This window comes from Hydra vulgaris, chromosome 14 (assembly GCF_038396675.1).
Source record: "Hydra vulgaris chromosome 14, alternate assembly HydraT2T_AEP".
NCBI lineage: Eukaryota > Metazoa > Cnidaria > Hydrozoa > Anthoathecata > Hydridae > Hydra > Hydra vulgaris.
This window is the reverse complement of record NC_088933.1, coordinates 39,864,695-39,887,382: the sequence shown is the minus strand read 5'-3', so window position 1 is coordinate 39,887,382 and position 22,688 is coordinate 39,864,695. Positions and strand designations below refer to the sequence as shown.

The 22,688-nt window shown below is 29.5% G+C and overlaps 2 protein-coding genes across 2 annotated transcripts in view; one reads left to right on the top strand and one right to left on the bottom strand.

The window, feature by feature from the left end:
- Nucleotides 1–22,688, top strand: part of LOC105846227 (rhodopsin, G0-coupled) — a 46,541-nt gene that overhangs the window by 17,582 nt on the left and 6,271 nt on the right. The window lies entirely within an intron of this gene.
- On the bottom strand, nt 21,616–22,011 carry LOC136091114 (uncharacterized). The gene has a single exon (XM_065818100.1). The coding sequence runs from the start codon at nt 22,009–22,011 to the stop codon at nt 21,616–21,618; it is 396 nt and encodes a 131-aa protein (XP_065674172.1).

Genomic DNA, 22,688 nt, shown 5'->3' with positions numbered 1-22,688 from the left:
TCATAGAAGTAACAGCTTTTTAAAGAGCAACATCCGGGATCCTCACATTTCACAATCTTTGTGAAATGTTGACTGGTGCACACATGAGAGGTTAACCATTCATGATCCTTCGATAAGAAATGACGAGCATCGATGATCCATCGACAAGAGATGACAACAATACTCAACCATCGTTGGATCAATCTTCCGACCTGAAATATCGAGGCACAGATCTCTCCAGCGAAATCAAAGCTCTGCTTCTCCAAAAGAAGATCCACTGTCCTACCTTAAATATAAGTTGTAATGAAGATAATTAATTTCTTAAGTCTTGGTATATATATTGTATTTTGATAAAGGGTTGATATTAAAAATGAATTTGAATTCCTTGAGAGTCTAGATGAGTTCCATAATGATCATGAAGGAGAATCAATCCCGCTAAATCAACACTGAAGACAACCATTGGTTTGACCAACTTGGTTAAAGGGTCTTTTTTAATGGAATCGAACTCTGGCAGAGTAAAAAGTTGTTCAAAGTTCAATCAGTGAGCATTCGTTGTCGATGATGAATGCTTTCCAAATTGAACAGCAATATAAATGGGACCAAATTAGGAAACCGCATCAGATTTTCCAAGCCCATCTAGTTAGATTTCAATGCCTGTGTAGAGAGATGGGATGAGCTTGTGCTTTGCGGCAATAATCCAATCATGATCAGGAAGAAAAACTTGATATTCCATATGCATTAATATATAAGCTTGCTTGTTAGCAGCAATAATTCCAATTGGGATCCAAGCTTTACTGTTTTGACTAATAAAGCGCACATCCTTGGGGCCTAAAAAAAGAGCAAATTTTTTCCATATTCCTTATAGTGCCTGTACAAGATGGATCATCCACGTGATTTGAATGATGATCGTTTTGGGCTTGCATTAACTTGCTTAGAACCATATTGATTTGTTTCTTTCCTTCAAACAAATTGCTCCGTTTAGGCATCAACTGAGTATATGAAGCACTTCTGCTAAGATGGTAGTCTCTCTTTTTGAGTCCAGCACCAAGCTCACCCAACAGTTTGAGGTTTTTCATAAAGTAATTAAAAAATTAAAAGTAAATAAGTTTAGAGGCTAATATGTTGTACTAAGGAATAATATAGTCCAATAGAATATTTTACTAGCTAAAGTTGTAGTTATACCCTATACACTTCAGATTGCAAAAGATTGAACGATAACGCGCAATAGCTTAGATAGTTCTACTTCAATAGTAGGGCGACCAATTCCATTGTGTACACGTATATAATTAATTGTAATATATATATATATATATATATATATATATATATATATATATATATATATATATATATATATATATATATATATATATATATATATATATATATATATATATATATTTATATGAAAATAAAATTAAAACAAATATTAATTTTTTAATTAAATTTAAATTAAATTTAATTAGATAATTAAATAAAAACGAATTTTTTTCTTTAATTACAATAAATAAAAACATTAGGTTCCCTTGACTTCATAAAGCACATGTTTATTTTAACATGGGTTTTTAATATTTTAATATTTTAAAAATAATGCTTATTTAAACATGTGTTTTTATGAAGTCAACGTAAGGAAAACACATAGTTTTCCATTTTATTAAAACTAAATTAAAAAAATTCTATAACATGACGTCTTTTTCTAATGACTTCCCCTTCACCTAGTCCTATTTTGTTATTTTTATCTTGATCCCTCCTCTCTAAAGCATGATGTCTTTTATGCATGGCTCCATAGTTAAAACACTTTTATTAAAATTTCTTTTTTTTAAAAAGACCTTAGAAATGTTTTTGAATGTTGTAGAACCAAACCTTTTTATCTAAAACTCACCTTAGATATAATTAACGATCTCCAACAGGTTTTAATATTGAAGATATTACTAGTTATTTTTATAGCATTTTTTTTTTAATCGATATAAATTTCTTTGTTCAGTTGATTTGATTTTGCAGAGATATTTAAGATAATTGACAGCGCGTCTTGAAATAGATATACAAGGTTTTTATTTTGTTTATATTTATCATAAAATAAAAATAAAAATCTTTTGTTGCTTTCAAACGTGTAAATACAATTGATCTATTTTGATTTAGAAATGATCTTGGTTTTGTCTTAAGTAAAGTTCAGAAATTTTTTTAAACATTTTTAGTTGAATATATTCTTAGTTTAGGATATCTCTCTTTAGGATGCCTGACGGTAAAATGTTGAATGAGCGTCTGACGGATTATGTTAGAAAAGCGTTGTGAAATTTCTCTGTTTTACAAAAATTTTTAAAAAGTCACAAAAATACAAAAAAAAATCTAGAAAACTTAAAGCTGAAAAAATAAATTTTATGAGCTTGTGAAAACTTAAGAAATAACAAGTTATAATTATACAATTAGAAGAATAAATAGGCCGGGTGAATAAAAATTAGCAATTGCTTTTATTCAGTAATTGATCTTTACGTGATCTTTACGATTGAGCTTTACTTGAATAGAAGCTAAGCAGTTTTGCTTAAATTTATTTTTCCGTTAAGTTAAGCAATTTACTCAGTAATTGTTCAGCTTTACGTGAAAAAAAAGTGAACAATTAATTCCGCAAATTTTTATTCACGTAAAGCTGACCAATTACTGAGTAAAAGCAATTGCTTACTTTTATTGACCCGGCCTAATGTAAATAATGTAATAAAGCAAATTGGAGGAATAAAAATGCTAACGTAAATCTATTTAAAATAAAACGGATACAAGTTAAAAAAAAAAAAAAAAAATACAACAACAACAACAAAAAACAACAACAACAACAACAACAAAAACAACAAAAATAACAACAACAACATCAACAACAACGAACACGGAAAGAATAAAAAGAAAAAAAAATATCAAGTTTAAGCTTGGGTTGAATTAAAAATCAAGTTTAAATTCAAAATCTCTCTCTTTTTATAAAACGGTATGTGTTTGTGCAACTGCGACATTTCTATTAAACTTTAAAAGGAATACTAAAATTAAAAAAACAAAAAAAGCGCCTTTTTTTAAAAAGTTTGTTAGAAAATTAAAAAAAAAATCTTTCTAAATTTCTTTAATTATAAACACAAAAACAGTTGTGATTATTTTATAGTATGTTATATAAAAAGTTATGTAATTTAAAATTATTTATTAACTAAATTATGCATTAATATAAGGCTGCTGCAAAAAAAGTTAATTTATTAAGTTGTAAAAAGAAACGAAAAAGAACGAACAAGTTAATAAAAAGGTAATTTTGCAAAGAATAATTAGTTACTAATTAAACAAATGAAAATAACTGATTAGTTGCAATAATCGAATTTTTTTTTTTTTTTTTAGGTATTATTGAACAAATTAAAAATGTTTTTGTAAATAATTTGTTTTAAAACAACATTAAAACTATATTTTTATCAAGTTTAGCTTTTTTTTAATTTTTTTTTAATCCATTACTGGCGTCATTAATATTATATTATTAAATTATATAGAAACTAAAAAACAATAAAGCTACGTTATGCCGGCGTAAAACATGCACAACGCCAATTTTGGTCCAGTTAGCAACTATTCATAAACCAACGTGACCCCAACATACGGGTAACAGTTACGCTGTGTTGAGGTCCGATAGCAAATGCATTAAAACAACTAAATTGTGTAGCATGGAATATTACTTGTAGTAAGATAATCATAAGCTTGCACATCTATCTCAATAAGGAAACTTAAAAATATTCTATAAGTAAAATTACATAATATTAACAACATTTATTCGAGTTCTTGTAAACATAAACTCTTTGTGTCAAAAATGCTTTGATTTTTGAGAGGCTCCTCCTCAATCAATTAGAGGCTTTATTTTGTTTTATATACACAGATTCATTTATAAAATAATAATCCTTGTTGCTATAATTAATTTTTTTCTCAAGCATCACCTTTAATTTTACCCATGTTTGTCTTAAAATTTGCAGTGTCCAATCAAAACAGGTCGATAATATTATTAATTGAATTTTTACGAAATCAAATTCCAATTTGAGCGGTCGTGGCGCAGTGGTTAGAGCACTTCTTTTAGAAACAAAAGATCCAGGGTTCAAAGCGAGCTCTAAACATATTTCGTGCCATCGGTAAGGAAGGAGGCGTGAACTTCCTTGACAAATGCTCTTCCGTGATGCCTTGTGGCGAGACAGTTAGGTCTTTTTGGGGCACCTAAATAAACAAAAATTAAAAAGAAATATTAGTCTTTTATCAATTAAGTCTTAATTTTTCAATGATTTATAAATAAATTAACATAAATTATGTGTGATACCATTGTTTTATATATCAGTTGCAGTAATAAAATAAAATAAAATTCGCTGAATTTTTAATCCCATTTTAATATATAAGTTGAAATAAATTTTAACTTTAAAATCTTCAATTATCAGAGACATGCAAAGATTATCTAACGTGTCAACCGGATTTTGTTGTTGATTTCACAATGCTGGTTTGTACAACCACAGTATTTTGAATGAAACACTTTAAACAACGTTAATTTTAAATGGAATTAAAAAGTTTGTCAATTACAACAAGCTTAATTTTTAAACGATGATCATCTGCAGTGATTTTATCACTGAACATTATGCATAATTTGCGCAGTTTTGTGTTATTCTAAAAAACGAAGCATCATCTCCTTGATCGTGCTTTAAGTTTTAACTTTTTTTTTTCTGACAAAATAGAATCGCATTAATCTCTCCATCAATGGATCCCATTGGAGCTTTTTTTTTATGATATGCTTTGTGTTTATATTATTTAAGTACTTTTCTTACAAACGCTTGGCTGCATCTTTCTTGCAAGCCTTCTTTTGTAACTGACATAGATTTGACTTTATGAAGCAAATGATTGATTTTGCGTTTTCTTTCAATAGATCGAGTCTCTTTATATTGCTGCAAAATAAATCCAACTGAAGATTGAGCAACACCGACTAGATTTGAATCATCAAATTGTGACAAAGAAAGATTTTGAAGGAAAAATTCAAAAGTCTTTTCTTGACATGTTGCTTACTAATTTCAGGTCAATAACAATACCCAGTGGGCATTGGACTTCCTTAGACGTCCGACGTACGTCTGTTAGATGTTTTTGGACGTCCAATGCCTACTGAATAATAAACAATTTTTAACACCAATACAATTCAAATAAGTTAATTTCCTTATCTAAAAAAAAAAAATCTAAACAGTTTTTGCGTTATTAACAATTAAAAGGTGCTTAATTTCATCGTATTTAAACGATATCTTTTATATTGCATGTTTACATACTTTTAGAAGAAACATAAAAGTTTAAATTCGAAGACAAATTAGTATAAAACTAATATCAAATACAAAATCACTAATTAGTTGAACGAATCTTTGACCTTCTACCTACAATTTGTTAAAAATGCAAACATTTTAGGTAAAATTTTACACAGGTTTTCTGAATCAGTAAACAAATGATAATTAAACGTCTGAACCAATAAGCGGATAATGATTAGATGTCTGAGCCAATAAACGGATGATGATTAGATGTTAGAAATTTTCAAAATAAAGAATAAAAATAAAACAATTTGCTCAATTTTTGTTACATTTTAAAATATATTTTAACATATATTTTTTTCTATATTTTTTCCTTTATACCTTAAATAGTTATAGTAAATTTGACATTTTTTTAGTAAAGATAAACCTGAGACATTGAAAACCAAGACATACCATATTAACAATATAACTAAAAAAGCACTTTTTGGGGTAAAGCTGTCAAAATTTTTAAATTTATTTATTATCATTATTTTTATTTTAAGTTAACATTATAATTTAAAAAATACAAACAAGGATTCTCATGTTGCTTATGGAATATGCAATATTCTGGAATATGCAATTTTATGGAATATGAATATTCTCATGTTGCTTATGAAATGGATGTTGCTTATGGAATAACCAAATTGAAATACGACAGCGGTGAAGAGACACGCTATCATGTGCCATCGATTCAAGTTTGTGGAAAGTATTGCACGCAATAAAACCGTCAAGTTGAAAAAGCTTAGCTGGGTTAGATGATGTCACTGTTTCAGTTATCAATGGTTTTCAAACATTTGAAAAATTGGCACGAAGATTAAATTCTAAATCTCTCAAAGCTGCCCTTGAGAAAGGAAAAAGATATCTAAAAACAAACTATCAAATCAATTGTAGTTTCAATGACTCAAAAGTTTCTTCTCAAAGCTCAAAAAATGCTTTATCAGATCCATCTGAAAAATCGAAGGTGGTATGTGCCGATTGTTATGATTTATGCAAAGCTACCGAGATGATCAAAGAACTAGCAATTCCAGGTTCTGAAGATGCTGATTCTATGTATAATTTAGAAATTGCTGTAAAGGATGTATTCAACTACATGAAACATCTGATGAGAGATTCTCAACAGAAAAAGGAAAAGATTGTAGCTTTTAAGCAATTAAACAATGAAACTTTCTGTCTTAGAGATTTTTGTCAGAAAATTCTTCCGGTTCAATACAGAGAGGGCCGAAGAGAGTATTTTGGTAAGAAAGGAATGAGTTTACATGAGTTTACAATATATTCTTCATAAAAATAGCAGGAAAGTTATTCAAGCGTGTTTACTTTACTACAATGTGTAGGTATGATCATGGAGTAGGTGATATTGTTTTGTTAGCCACTGCTGTTTAAGACCAATACAGAACTGATTAACCGCATACCAAGAAGATATTTACCAAATCTGATAATGCCAACTGCTATCAGTGAAATCTTTCAGCTGAAGCAATGTACAATGTATGCAAAGAGTAAGATATAAAGTTGGTGAGATATGACTGGAATAGTACAGTTGCAAACACAATCTTAATGAGTTACGTTGATTTTGGTAATAATCTTTTGACTGCTGAAGATATACACAAGGCTATGCATTATAGTTATGGCGCTAAAGATGCAAAAGTAGCAGTTGCTTAAATTAGCTATGATAAAATTGTAGTTACTGGACCAAAGATTAAGAATATTAGCAACTATTACTCATTTGAATTTGGGGAGAAAAGTAAGATGTGGCGTTATTTTGATATCAATGAGCGAATTGAACAAAAGTATGGAAATCTTAAAATTCAACCCTCGATGAAATTGTTGTAGCCAAATAGCATAACAGATATTAAACGAAACAAGTCACTAAAGGAAAAACAGAGAAGAAGTGGCAGACAATTCTGCTCATTAATATTTTGCACTGAAATAAATTATACCTTATCATTTGAAAGCAATAAAGAACACTTGCTATCCGGTCTTCATACAGTTCCAAAATCATTAACAACATTGGATGAAGTTCGCAGCTCATTTAATGATAAGATTACTTCTCAACTAAATATGCCGGTCTCTTCATTCTTTAACAATGTTTCTCTAAAAGACTTCCACAAAGCATGAACATTTTTGTATTGCAAGGTTGGGCATTACCAGTTCAAGATTTTTTTTAGATTTTCAAATCAACAGAAAGCACTATTGTATAAATACTTTATTCGTGGAGAAGAATTACGTAGTAAAATGAGCCCTGAGCAGATTCACATTCAGCTTAGAAGGGAACTTTCTTCTAATCAATATGTAACTAGCCAACAGATAAGATATTTATTCTCAATGTATGTATTTTTGCTATTTAAATTTTTGCAAATTAAATTATGTTTCTGACTATCAAATAGCTCTTTTGCAAATGTGAAATTAAAATTTCAGTGAAAACTGTAATTTTGTGTGTTTGTTACATATGTATAAAAAGGTGCACAATTGATATTGTTGTAGATTTAATAACCTAAAGAGAAAAGGTATGCTGGTGGAACCGACATTAAAAAATGATGAAAATAGTCAGATTAATGATAACAAAGAAGCTTATGGCAAAAACGATGACTGTTATCAGAGAGGAAACAATAAAGATAGTAATCAATACGAGGAAGACATTGCCCACCTTGCAAAAAAAAATTGTCTTGTATGGAAAGTGAATGACTGGTATGCTGTTGTATATGAAAAACAATGGAATATTGGATATACTGTGAAGGTAATGCTATTCAAAGCAAATATTAGTTTTCAAGTTTTTATATTATTTTACAAAACAAAAACTTTAAAGTGCTTTAAAATAAAAGCAATATAAACAAAATGTAAAAATAATTTAAGAAAAACATTATATTAGATTTTAACAGTTTTACTGAGTGTAAGCAAAACTAAGCAATTTGTTTTATATATTGTTTTAAAAAATTGCGCTAAAAAAATATTGTTTTAAAAGGTTGCGCTAATACTTTTAGGTATCTATAACTGGGATCGGAGGTAATTGTATAAATAATGGACAAGAGATTAATACTTTTCGCTCACCAATTATTCCCAAAGAGAGAAATTACCAAAAAGAAAAAATGATCTGTTTAGTAGATGCTCCTTTTCTTTTCAATGGTTGTGGCGATTATTCATTATCTTAAGAAGACTATATTACAGTCATATCACTATTCTTAGAGAAACTTACTGCAGCAGAGTAAAATAATTGTGTGATGTGGTGGATAATTTGTTTTATGTATATAAATGACTCTATTTCTGAATGAGCAACTAACTTTTGGAAATACATTTAAATGTTTGAAAAATAAAATGGAAATGTTTAAAAAATTGTATAAAAAGATAAAATGGAAATGTTTGAAAAATAAAATGGAAATACATTTAAATGTTTAAGTTTCATTTAATTAGCAATACAGTTTCGTTGCTGTTCAATTTTTGTTTGATTTTAAGTTCATGTTGTATCATGTGTGTGACAAAATCACACGAGTTTTTTTTAGTATTATGTTAGGACCATGTTGTTTTGTCATTTGGACATGTTAACATTTTTACAAAACTTAGCGTCACTGCTGTAATGGGTCATTTTGTTAGTATACTATAACATTTTTTTTTCAACTTCAAGCCTTAATATATAAATAGGCTTTGGGTATCACATAACTTACTTTGCATTTTTAGACTCAGTACCTTCGATACTTACAAATCCTGCAAGAAAAATCGTGTGCAACACTACGCTGTTAGAAATAACTTCCATTAAAAATTGACAAAACTGAATGTTTTTGTACTTTTAAACTATGATAATTAGGCAAGCGCAGAACTTTGGCAAGGCAACTTCTTGCCTTGCCAAAAAAATGGATTCAAAGGTTTCAAATTTCTAAAACATTTTCAAAAAATCTCAAAATTTTAAACCCGGATTCCGAATAAACGAAAAATTTCTGAAATCTGTTTTTTTTGCTCCAACAGGTTTTCTCTATATTTTGATCAATAAATAAAAATTCAAGCAATTTGGGGGTGTTACCACGTTACCACGGTTTTAGGAATTTGATTCTTACAAAAAACGGCTCTTAAGTTAATATGCTTCTGTTGGGGCGGTAATTAGTTTTAAATAGTTATGTATTAGTCTGGTTAAAAGTACGTATATTAAATTTTGCATGAATTAGTTTTATTTTATGAGATTGAGTTAAATGAAAAAATTATTAAAAAAGCTATATCTGATTTTAGGTGTTTGAATCTCATTGTTAAATATATCAGTTGCAAAGATAAATCAGTCAATTTTGCTGAGTTTTTACCCCCATTTCAATTAATTATTTGCAAAAAATTTCAACTATAAAATCTTTTTAGATCTCCAAAAATAATAATTTTTTTTTTTTAAATGATTTAATTAAAATGCTTCGTCCAAAAATATGCTTGAATTCTCGCTCACACTGTCAGGTGTTGATAGCAACAACTTAAAACGTTAGACTATCATTAATTCCTTTAAGCAAAATAATATAAAAAGAAAAATTAAAGTCTTATTTAAATCGTTTGAGATCCACATTTTGGTTGAACAAATCATATTAAAATGATTTTATTGTTTCTTTTAAGTCAAAATTTTGTAATGATCATATCTGTCCAATTATCATATACAATGATCCTTATATATATCTAATTAAAATGCTGGAATTGTTTTGTTATATTTATTGTTAAACAATTTCTAATCATCTTCCAAAACGATTTCATAATAATTTGATAAAATAATGACAATTTTTTTATAATTTTGTTTACATCGTTACACAATTTTTTAAAATACTTTCGCGTAACAACAGTATTGATTGCTATCCTATTACAATTTAACATTTAAAAGGTAATTCTTAGCCACAGTTACGGATACTAATGTCATGAATGAATAGGCATTTCATAAAAGTTTATTTTCATTACTTAAAGGTGCCGAATTAAAGGTGCCGAATTAAAGGTGCCGAATTAAAGATGAATTTGAGCTACTTTTTATTTTGTTGTTTATATTTTCAGACAAGATGATCACAAAATTGGATGTTTATATTTTCAGACAAGATGATCACAAAATTGGATGTTTACATATTTTTTCGTGAAAATAATGTTAGGAATTTTAACTCATAAACAGCTTTTAAGCTATTTAAGTCCCAAACTGAAAATGTTTTGTACCAATTGTGACAAATTAAATAAATTCACCAAAATTTATAAAAAAAGATAGGGGATTGCATAATAACAATGTAGTATTTGAAAAAAAGCCCATGGATTGGTTAAATGAGATTTATATTGCTGTAGACAAAGAAGCACCACTATCACTGCCTCCAGTTACTTCCAGTTCCATGAAAAGCCCAAAAGTACAATTTGAAAATGCCAACAAAAAAAACCAAGCATAGAAGAAGTCTGAAACTAGCAGAGTTAAAAACATCAGAAGATCTTATCAACTATTAATCTTTTAACGCAATAAGGCAGGCAAAAAGATGCATAAATTTTTAGGTCAAATGCTAAAACCTAAATCAGATTGGTCTTGCTTTGTGGCAACACCATATTCTCTCACAAAATCTTTAGCTATTTTACCAGATTGTGGGTTAACTAAGCAGGACTATCAAACACTGAGAAACAAAGCTATGGCTGTTGGGTTCAAAATTTGTTTAACTTGTATTTCTCAAAGAGATGTTAAAAGCAACTGCATTTCACCAGAAACAGAAATTGTAGTGTGAGACTCTTTAGCTGAAGTAAGTCTTCAAGCACTTTTAGACCATACAGCCTCTAGTTTGCGCCTTTGAAAGAAGTAGTTATTAATTCACATGATCTAGCATCTCTTAAACGGCTTGCACAAAATTGAATTTGATGGTAGTACTCGGCAATTCATAAACAAGCAGACTACAATTGATGGCTAAAGAAACATTGAAAGTGAACAAAGTTTATTTCTCACATGTCTTGTTTCGCTTGAACCATCTTGTTTTATTGATGGCTGTAAACAAATAGTTTGGTACAACCATAGACCATCTTTAAAAAGCAGTGGACAACATTAGTCTGTCGTACACTGTGTCTTAAATTTACTAAAGAAACAACAACTGTATCAGAAGAAGAGTCTTTTATTAGAATTGAAAACCTTGAACTAACTCAACGGAATAACATCAGTATATTACATATCATTGAAATAACCATTGTAGATGGTAAAGTAGCAACAGCCTAATCAGTCACGACCAATGCATCAGAGTCATGCTCAGTGTGTGGTAACTCACCAAAAGAAATGAACAAAATTAAAAAATGGTAGAAAACAAATTAAAATGCAAATCTGGTCTACAGTTTGGCTTGTCATTATTATATGCATGGGTGAACAATCGGTCTACAGTTTGGCTTGTCATTATTATATGCATAGGTGAACAATCGAATACTGTCTTTACCTTGCCTACAAATTGGAAGTAACCAGATTGAGTAGGTGGTTAACTTTTAGTTTTATTTCAAAAGACAAGTTATCTGTGACAACAAACAAAATAAAATTATAAGAAGCTTTTAAAAATTGTCTTAGTTTAACTTTTGATGAAACAATGATGAAAATACAGCAATTCTGTCACAACATTTGAAAGTGTTGTGGCTGAAATTTAAAAGTTGGATATACTGCTGCGGAAAAAGTTGTAACTTAACTTAACTTGCTAACTTATGTAAACTTCAAATTATGAATGTTAAAATATATTAAAACATATATCAGGTTTTACAGTTTTACTTTTTCTTGAAAACTGTATTGCGGTAACTTCTCCTTAATTTTGATTTATAAAATTTATTTACTGTTTTATAAAGTTTTTTATTCATTAAATAGCCTTAAAACCTTTTACAATCAATACACCTTAGTGGCCGAAGTGGTTAGCTTGCAAAGTTTTTGCAGATCATTGCCATGGTTCAAATCCTACGACTAGCATCTTTTTTTTTAAATCTTTTTTGATTTCTCTAAAATAAAAATGAAACATTTTTGAAGTTTTTTAGCTATTATATATATAACATATATGAAGATAATATACACTATAACAAACAAAAGGGAGAGAATTTTTAAAAAAGCTCAGAATTTCTGAAAAATAAACTAGATACTCATGTTATTATTGTGCTTAGGTAATTAGTCCTAACAAGCTGCGGATGGTCTGAAGAAATTATGATCTGAAACTTAATAAGGAAAAAATTTAACAAGACAATTTTGCTGCTTCACAGGCAAATGCTTTGGAGGCAAAAAAAAAAAAATAAAAAAAAAAGCCGTAGCTAGAAAAAACTTTCAAAATAAATTTTAACAAATGAAAGTATTTTTTGCTATATTTATTTTTGCTACAAATATATACAGCCAGATTGAAAAACTTGAAAATATATTGTGTTAAGAGGTGGATTTGAACCTTGCAAAACGACACCGATGACAGCGCATTAAAACACTTATCTATCAAATTTATGTATGTAATTGAAAAACAAACCATTTTATAAATTCTTATACCGATTGCAATTAATCAACCTTTTCATGCGGCTTCTCTAAATAAGTGCAGCTTTATTGCATAGCATCTAATATAATATAACATTATATAACGAAAAACAAATGTTAAATGCAAATGTAAAATACCCACTTGTATAACGTAACGTATACACAAGATCATTGGCGCTCTTGTAATTTACAATATTTTTAAATTTTATTTAAAAATATTTTCCATGATTTTCAATTTAGTTTAAGATGAAAGTTAAAAATTTTACTACATAACTGCCCTAACGTTTAGGCAGGGAGGAGGGCCAAATTTTTTGGGTAGTTTTGTTCCCGGGCCTCAATCATTGCAATTTTTTTGAAAAGTTTTCTCATTTGCCTTAAGTATAAACTTAAGTTTGGAGTTAGCACAATACGTGAAAGTTTCACGATCCTGTAGGATTGTGTGTAATTTAAGAAAACTTTTCTAGTAATTACATTTTTGCCATAACTGTTTTATTTGAATTTTGGGGATTGACTAAAATACGAAACACAATGTCTCATCAAATTGGAAAACTTCGATTTTAGATTTGGTTCTCCCTTGATAATTTCTGTTTACTAAAGTTGCATTATCTTTTTAGTTCCGCGATTTGTATCGCGTTACTTACAAACGTCTGTAAGTGCAAACTTACAGTAGTCTTTAGCATATGTTGAGTTTGAAGGCCTACTAAAATTTGAAATTTCAAATTTTATTAGGGCTAGTAAGGAGAGGTCTTAAACCCCCTCCCCCTCCCCTAAATAACACCGATGATAGCGCACAAAACCACTGAGCTATCGATGATATGCATTTAGAAGAAAAACAAAACTTATTATAAATCTCATGTAAGCACTAGGTATGCTTTAAAGGTGCGTATGTTAAATATTTTTGCTCTTAAAGCAATTTTTGAGAATGAATTACTTTAGTAAAAAAATTAAAGTAAATAAGGAATAGGTATAGAAATGATTGGTGTGGGATAGATAAGTATAGAATTGGTTGGTTTAGTAAAAACATATGTATATATATATATATATATATATATATATATATATATATATATATATATATATATATATATATATTTATATATATATATATATATATATATATAATATATATATATATATATATATATATATATATATATATATATATATATATATATATATATGTATATATATATATATATATATATCTTTTTAGTTCCGCGATTTGTATCGCGTTACTTACAAACGTCTGCAAGTGCAAACTTACAGTAGTCTTTAGCATATGTTGAGTTTAAAGGCATATGTTGAGTTTAATATATATATATTAGCATCTTTAGCATATGTTGAGTTTAATATATATATATATATATATATATATATATATATATATATATATATATATATATATATATATATATATATAAATATATATATATATATAAATATATATATATTTATATATATATATATATATAAATATATATATATATATATATATATATATATATATATTGGGTTCGGTCAGCTAGTTCGTAAATTTTGTTACTATACTGAGCTGTACGGCTAACTTAGCTTTTGTAATGATATGATTGATTGCCTAACTAAGGTGGCTCATTTATTAGTTCAGAGCTACCCATGGCATTAAAAACCACAAGGTTTGCACAAGATATTACTACTCGGTCATGAGGTTATGAGGAGAATGATCTTGCCTATTGGCATACTCTCTGAAGAGCAAGCACGAAACAAGGATTTCAAACGTTTCCATGAAAACTACACACGCAAATTCAGCCCTTTGAAAACAAACTAAGATGTATTATGCCAACTTTTGTGCTCATCATACCCAATAATCAGTTCATCTTAACTCCCAGGAAGGGCTTAGTAATATTCTTCAGGCTCCGGTTTTTGATTGACCCAAAATAAGATTTCTTATTTTATGCATGTATGCGTGTTTTATAAATTATTGATGTACTTCAAATCGTCAATGTTTTCTTGCACTCTTTTTTGCTTATTAATTACCTAAATCTTTACCTGAAGATATTTAACTTAATATTTAATTGTTATTTAAAATAGGACGGTTAAAAATCCGACAAAAATTTATTTAAAATCCATTTACCTTTAAATAACTAAGAAAAGATCAGTTTGTTAAGCAATATAGGTATTCATAGCAACTAAATAAATAAAATTATCATTTTGATATAAAAGGCAATCTTTTTTTTGTTTTGTTGTTATTAAGGTCCTAACTCCCTGAAGTCCTCACGATCTTATCACAGAGCACCGCAGTTGCGTAAATTAGGTATCCATAAAAAAAAAAAGGTATTTATAAAACTAGATATCCATAGCAATCAAATAAAAAATATTCCCCTTATAATAAGCGCAAACTTCATACTGATGGACAAACTAATTTTAATGTCATATTATAATGCGTAGCACACATAAAAAATCTGCAGCTACCAAAAATAGGTAGTTGCTTTGCAAAATTAGACTTATAAAGCAACCAAATTTGAAATATTTCACTTTCATAAAAAATGCGAACCTCTTAATAATGAACATACTAAGTATACTGTATATATTACACATAACAAATCTGCTACTACTAAAAGTAGGTTGTTGCGCAGAACTCATATTGGTACTTATGTCAATTTCGACCTAATATTTAATTAGTTATTATTTTTTCCTATTTAAAGTAACCTCTGGCTCACAGTGAACTGGAATTAAATCTTTTAATGCATACTATCAATTGTTTACTTTTTATTCAAATGTTACTTAAACTTCCAATTTTTTTTATTTAAATTTTTTAAACATTTAAAAACCTTTTTAATTCGCTTATGTTGGCATGAGCAAATTTATTGACAAGTCGTGGAAAAAATTTATTTCAAGGTCTATATTTTCATCAGCATTATATTCAAGACGCTTTTTAAAAAAAATACTTAGCAAAAATTTCATATTTTGATAATTCATTTTATTAGTATGCTGTTATTATAATATATTATAATAACAGCATACATTCCTTAATTTTGTACTCTTTTAACTTTTTACCTTAACTCTGGAATGAAAAACCATCATTTTCTAAAGTCTGTGCTACTAAATCAGAAACTATATATAAGGAACGACCAGTATGTCTACCCAATCTTTAAAGTAAAACTTACCCCAGTTTGCAATTTATCTTTTCAGAAACATAAAAATTTTAATGGAGATTTATTTGCTGGAGTATAAAGTTTTTTAACAACTAAGGCATATAGAAAATTGCAATAAAAAAAAAGAGAAAGAGAAAAGGGAAATAAAGTAAAAGACCCAGGTTCTATTACAAGGTGACCAGAAAAAACGGAGACAAATATTTTTAATCATTTTTTATTAAACCAACAAAAATTTAGTAAAACAATGATGAATAACAACAACATGAACTTTCCGCAATAATATACTCAGCCCGTTTCGAAGTGGCCTTCTCCCGCGGCGATACATAAGCCCAAACTCGTCTTGAAATTTTCAGCGATGGACCGCAGGTCTTCTAGCGACAATCGATCCCATTCCTGGCGCAGCGATTGCTATAGCAACTCTAAACTTATGTGACGTGTAGCACAGTCCCTGGCCTCCAAAATTGACTACACGCTGTAATCCATCGGGTTGAGATCCGGCGAGTAGGGCGGCCATTCCGAAGACGCGATGAAGTCCGGAAAATGGGTCCGACACCAGTATTAAGTCGTTTTCGCCTTATGAGCAGGAGCAGAGTCCTGTTGAAACGTCCAATTTACATCGCCGAAGTGCTGTTGGGCCCACGGAAGTACCACAGTCTCGAGAATGTCGCGTCGGTAGACTTCTTGGTTGATTTTGACTCCTTGATCCACAAAAACGAGGGTCTTACCGCTAGCGCAGATTCCGCCCCAGATCATGACGAACTTTGGCGGTGTTCGACAATGGCCGACGTGCCGTGAGCCTCAGCAAACCAGCTCCTGTTGTTTTGGTGGTTGTGTTGCCAACTCAAGCAGCGGCCCAACGCTTGATTTAGCAACATCTCTGGAGCCGCACACGTTTGTTTTCATCGGTGAGCAATTGAACTTTTTGGAGCTTGTAAGGCATGAGGTTAAGCTCCCTTTTTGCCATTTGTCGCACCGATTTACGTTTCATTCCGGTTTCACGGGCAATTTTTCGCATGGAGACCCTCGAATTTTGCTTGAATCGCTTCCTGATGATCTGGCGGTTGGCGGACGCGTTGACAGTGCGTCTTCTACCACTTCCTGGACAGCGACCATCGTGGCCGAGCTTCTTGAAACAATTGACGTCCTTGGACACAGTTTGATTAGGCACATTAAGCAAGCGAACAATATCACATTGACGCATTCCTTTTCGAAGCAACTCCAAAATTGCACTATGTTTATTTGACATTCTAAAAATAAAATATATTTTAGAGATATCAAACTAAGAACATATATATACTAAACATAAAAACATGGAGAATCCGAAAACCAATAAAATTAATTGGATACTGTAAAAAACTTTATAATCAGGACATATTAAATTTTGTCTTTATTTTTCTGGTCACCCTGTATTTGAAGATTTATTGTTTAGTCATTATATTTTATTTTTTAACCTTGGGTTATCAAAAGAATTAGAATATATTTAGCTTTGTTCATACCTCGTGAATAAACTCAAAAAATTCATTGGCAACATCATAGTGAATAGAACCAACCTCAAACTTTTGAGTCATCAAATTTGAAAATACATGTTTCCTTATTTACTTCTTCACAGATATTAAGCAAAATCATCATAACATTTTATCTTGTCATAACATACATTACTATTTCAGAATATGAATAATGAACTAGAAGGAGTTTCCAATTAGTTTAAAAAAAAAAAAATTTGTATTAATATAAAGGCGTAGAACATTTTCCACCTTCATTACAAAAAAAAATTCGCTGCCAAAATGTCATATATTCTATTTATTGACAACGACGTTTTAAATAATAACGTATTTGGTGTTTATATTGATGAAAGTTCGTTTTGAAAAATCACTGCACGATAAAAATTTTCAACAAAACAAGAAATGATCTTAATAAGCACGTTTTAATTAAACTAATTTTTATTGTCACATAAAAAAAACGTGAACATTCCGTGTCATAGTATTTACAAAAATAAATTTGAGTTTCTATACCTTCAACAGAACTATTATAACCTAGTATTATAATATCAAGGATCAGTTTATTTATTTCAAGCCTTTTCTAATAGAAATTTTTGATATATTTTAGTCTAATACTTTAATTAATATGTTATTTATTATATGTTGAAATGTAAAACTAATTTATTCCCTCTACATTTTCATAATTTGTATAAGAAAAAAAAAACATATACTTTACAAAATGACAAATGTAATTGTCATTCAGCTAATTAAACAAATTTGGAGAAATTGTATTTCACATCAGCCGTATGCAGCCGTGACGCAGTAGATAATAAATGCCTTCCTTCGTGTATTAAGCACGCAAGACTAAAGTTTTAATATGAAGTTATATATTTTATGTCAAAATTGAATCTACGCCTACCTACAAAAGTGAATCTATGGCCTACCTACAAAAGTGAATCTATGGCCAATTTAGTACTTCTACCTATTTGAAAATATGAAAACCAACAATACTCCAATTTTGTTCTTTCTACAAAAATTATTTCAACTTTAAAGTTTCAGATTTTAGAAATTGCTGGCTCAAGCCCAATAAACAAGATTGGTAAAGAAAGACTTCCTAGTTAAATGCTCCTCCGCAGTGCTCTGTAATATGAGCAATAGTGTCATGTGTACATGTGGGCCATATGTTGGTTCAATCTGTGGTTTAAATACCTTATTAAACACAGTCCAAATTTACGCTATCTTTTGTTGGGTGTCAATTTCAACTTTTAATTTTATTTACTTTTAATACTGATTTTTTTTTTAATCTTATTTGAAATTAGTGTTTAAAAGTATCAATTCAAAATGGACATTAAAAATTGCCCTTTAAAAAACAATATTTTTGATATTGTTGCAAATATCGAGTAGAATTCCATTAAAAGTTCTTTAGCATTTAACAAATTAATGTTTTTAACGAACAGGTCTAACTATTTAGGAAAGAAGTTGTAAGTATTTACTCTAATTTTATGAAGTTAATTTATTTATAACTTATGCGGTAGTGGTGTAGTGGTAGGTCACAAGCCTTGTAAGCGTAACTCGTAAGTATTTTATTTGACTGTTCAAGCTATTTTAACAAGTACCATATCTGGTTTAAACTGCCAATATTAGTGGTTACGTTAGCATGTCTGCTGACGTAACCATAAGTAGTGGGACTTCAGTATTTGAAATTAAGTTGGTGTTTTCTTATTTTTCTTTAAATACAAAAAAGTACGCTGAGCAAAACAAAATCGTTAATGGCTAAAGCTAATAATATCTTTGGATATAAACTGTATTGAATAGTATTGTATAACAAAAGCATATAAAATTGGGAATACGTTAGTTTCTGTAAAATTAAGTTTACCGTTTCACACTTTGTCAAAACATCAATGGTTTTTGTAGTACTTTTTTTAAGCTAATCATTTATTATGTTTATAAGTTTGGTGTCATCTTATTGGTCATTGCTTAAGTGAGGTCTAACTTGAATGAGCTCTAAACAACGTCAGTCATGACTTTATGAACATTAAATCGCTTGAAATTAATTATAATCATGTTTCATAACAGTTTGAATTAATAATAAAAGTTTGATGAATAAAGCAAAGATTTGAATACTCAGAAATATTTTGTATCAGAACTGCTTGACAATATTGAAATTAAAAAACTGAAAAAATATTTTTAGTTTTTTAAATTACAATACAAGATATAAATATAATATCTTATTATACACATCATCGATGTGTATAATAAAATATTATATTTATATCTTGTATATTTATATTATATTAACTCATCGATTCGAATTAAAAAAATATAGCTCTGCCCTCCACGCAGAGTTTCTTCTGAATGAAACCATAAAATACTGAAAAACTAACAATAATTGAACGTATATCCCAAGTTTGATCTGTTGTAAGAACTCTTATAAGAAATGAAATTCGTTTTTAACAGGCTGCAACCATAATCTATTTTTTTTTTCTTAGCTGTACCAAAGTTATTATACGGATTAGAACTGTGTGGTTGTAATATTTTATTGCAGATGAAGCGCAGCTGCAGTTAGAGTTTTGACTCAGAACCAAAAGCTACAATGCCTATGTCAATATGATGTATCAACAAAACTTCTTCAAAAAAAATTTAATTTAATTATTTCTTTATACGTTATTAAACAACAAAATATATTACTCGGTTACTGCGCATTATTTGCCAAATTGTCACTCAATTGTATAAATCATCATAAATCATTTATAAAAGAAATATTGACAACATGCATGTTATTTGAAATATAGATACTCCAAATAATGATTGAAGAGAAAAAATTAAACTTATATGCCATAAAAAAGTATTGAAATCGATGTTGCGGCAGTTTTAAAACAATCATTCTAAAAATGGAGTTTAAAGAAACAATGGATGAGATTTAGAAATTAAATATAGAAGAACATTACAAGAACAATGCACAGTGGGCCAGGTGGTGGACAAAACCTAAAAAATAAATATTTATTATATTCAAAACCATATATTAAAACATATTTGTAATACTCTAATTTAAAGTTTTGAAAATTGTTTTGAGTAGGGGAGAGTGACCTAAAACGGGCTCCTTTTCAAAAAATGATAGAATCAGCTATCTATAACCAACCGAAAATTACAAAGTATTTTTCAGGAAATTCAATCTATGCTCTACAATTTAACATCAAAAAAATAAAGGTGTGGCTATGCCTTTCATTAGGAAATAACCGTTAAACAAAGAGATGCTAGGAGCCCGTTTCACCCTTGAGGTAGCCTAAAATGGGCCCCTTATTTAATTTCTGTATAAAATCTAATTATTAAACAAAAATTGACTGTAATTTATTGATGGTACATAATCTTCTGTTCATTGTTCACATTAAAATTTGACTCTGAGTAAACTCAACTGAGACTCTGAGTAAACTCAACTGAGGCAGAATGTACAATGTGCCTAAATTGAAGTGACAACTCTCGAACTAATCTTGTGCAAATTAAAAGATAATATGTTTAATTTTAAAAAATATCAAAAAACATAATAAACATAAGTGCTTTTTATAATTGCAATAAACATAAATACAATATTTAGCTCAACAAAATTTAAAAGTGGTCTTTTCAAATATATTTAAAAAAATGAAACCTCATTTTTATTTATTACTTATAGCGGTAAAGATTAGTTATCTTTATTGTTCAATTCTTCAGCACATAACACTGCTTTTTTTATTGGGTTTTTTATTTTTATCAGTTTCTTTGATGAAGTGTGGTCTTTTTTTGGCTTTCGTAATTTTTTTTTTCTTTTGCTCTTTTGATTTCTGTTAATAACTTTCGGTTTTCTTTTAATAACATTTTTATTGTCTTTATATTTTGCTTTTCTTCTAAATCATATTTGTATGGACTGCTTGTCAAAACAGCAGTAAACCCTTGTGCTGATGATTTTTTTTTTCGAGGAGTAATAATCTTTGGAATAGTAAAACTTTTGTCAAGGGAAAATATTAGTTTTTATTTGATACTGTTGGTGGAACAACTGGCTCTGAAAAGTTGAGACTTTGTGTCAGAACGTGATTAACAACTGGCGTTACAACTTTTGAGGCCTGAAGCTCAATGAGCAATTGCAGAGGAATATCAGTTGAAAGTGCTGAGGCAAAATCGTTGTCTGTAAAAACATTTCGATTTATTGAGAAAATGCCAGTCTTAACGAAACCATTAATAGCAGTGATAGCAGATGCTGCTCGCAAATAGCTATTTTTAAACACTTCGGCTATTTGATAAGTTGTTACAACTCATCCAGGATGATTTCTTAGCCAATTTTCAACCCCTTGTGCATAATAAGTCATTAAAGGCTTCATAAAAACTACATCTAAAGGTTGAAGTATATGGCTACAATGTGGTGGAAGACACAATAAAATAACGTTATTTTGACGAGCTAAATTAATTACTTTTAGATTTGAAGTATGAGTTTTATGCCCATCTAATATTAGCAAAACAGGTTCATGCTCTGTTGGGTTAGCATGCTTTACAAAGTGCATGAACCAAGTAACAAATATATCACTTTGCATCCAACCTGATGGGTGACAAACAGCAATTGAACTGGGCGGTGCAGCATCCATTAGTTCGGATTTCATGTGAACTCTTGGAAAAACAAAAAGAGGTGGCACAAAATTGCTTGAAGCACTCATGCAGATTTCCACTGTAACCAACTGCCCATGCTCAGCAGAATGTTAGGCATCCAACCTGTATCTTTCCACGAATAGCAACCACTTTTAATGGCTTACTTGGAACAGTAGTAATGCCTGTTTCATCAACATTATAAACACGATCTGGAAAAAAGTGATGCTTTTCCTGCAATGCTTGCAATAAATCAAAAAACTTTTTCCGACACTGGCTTGATTAAAGCCCTGTGCTCTTGCTGCAGAAGTTGGCTCTGGTGTTCTTACAGATAATTGAGGGTGTCGAGTCATAAATCCATGAAACCAATTAGCACCAGCTTGTTCACTTTTTGAACTGAACCTTTTATGAAGATTGTTAAGTTTAGCAAACTGGTAGGCAACTTTACGCAAAACTTGAGGTGTTAAACCAAAAAGCATGGCTTCCATTTGCTTGATATAAGTCACCAGCTCATTTTCCATTTCAATAGAAAACACATATTCTACTGATCCAAGTGATTTTAACGAGGCTTGTACAAAGTTCAAATTAAGTCTACACCTTCTTTGCAAAGTACTCCGTGGTACATTGAACTGCTTGCATGCTTTTTTTAATCCCATTTCTTTCTTTCTTACAGCCTCAATAGCTGATGACATAGACCTCTCACTCCAACACTGCCTTTTTATTTTTCTTACATATTTCCCCATATCTA

Bases quoted from the DNA above. Each gene is read 5' to 3' on its own strand.
- LOC136091114 (XM_065818100.1), bottom strand. From the start codon at position 22,011: ATGAGTGCTTCAAGCAATTTTGTGCCACCTCTTTTTGTTTTTCCAAGA.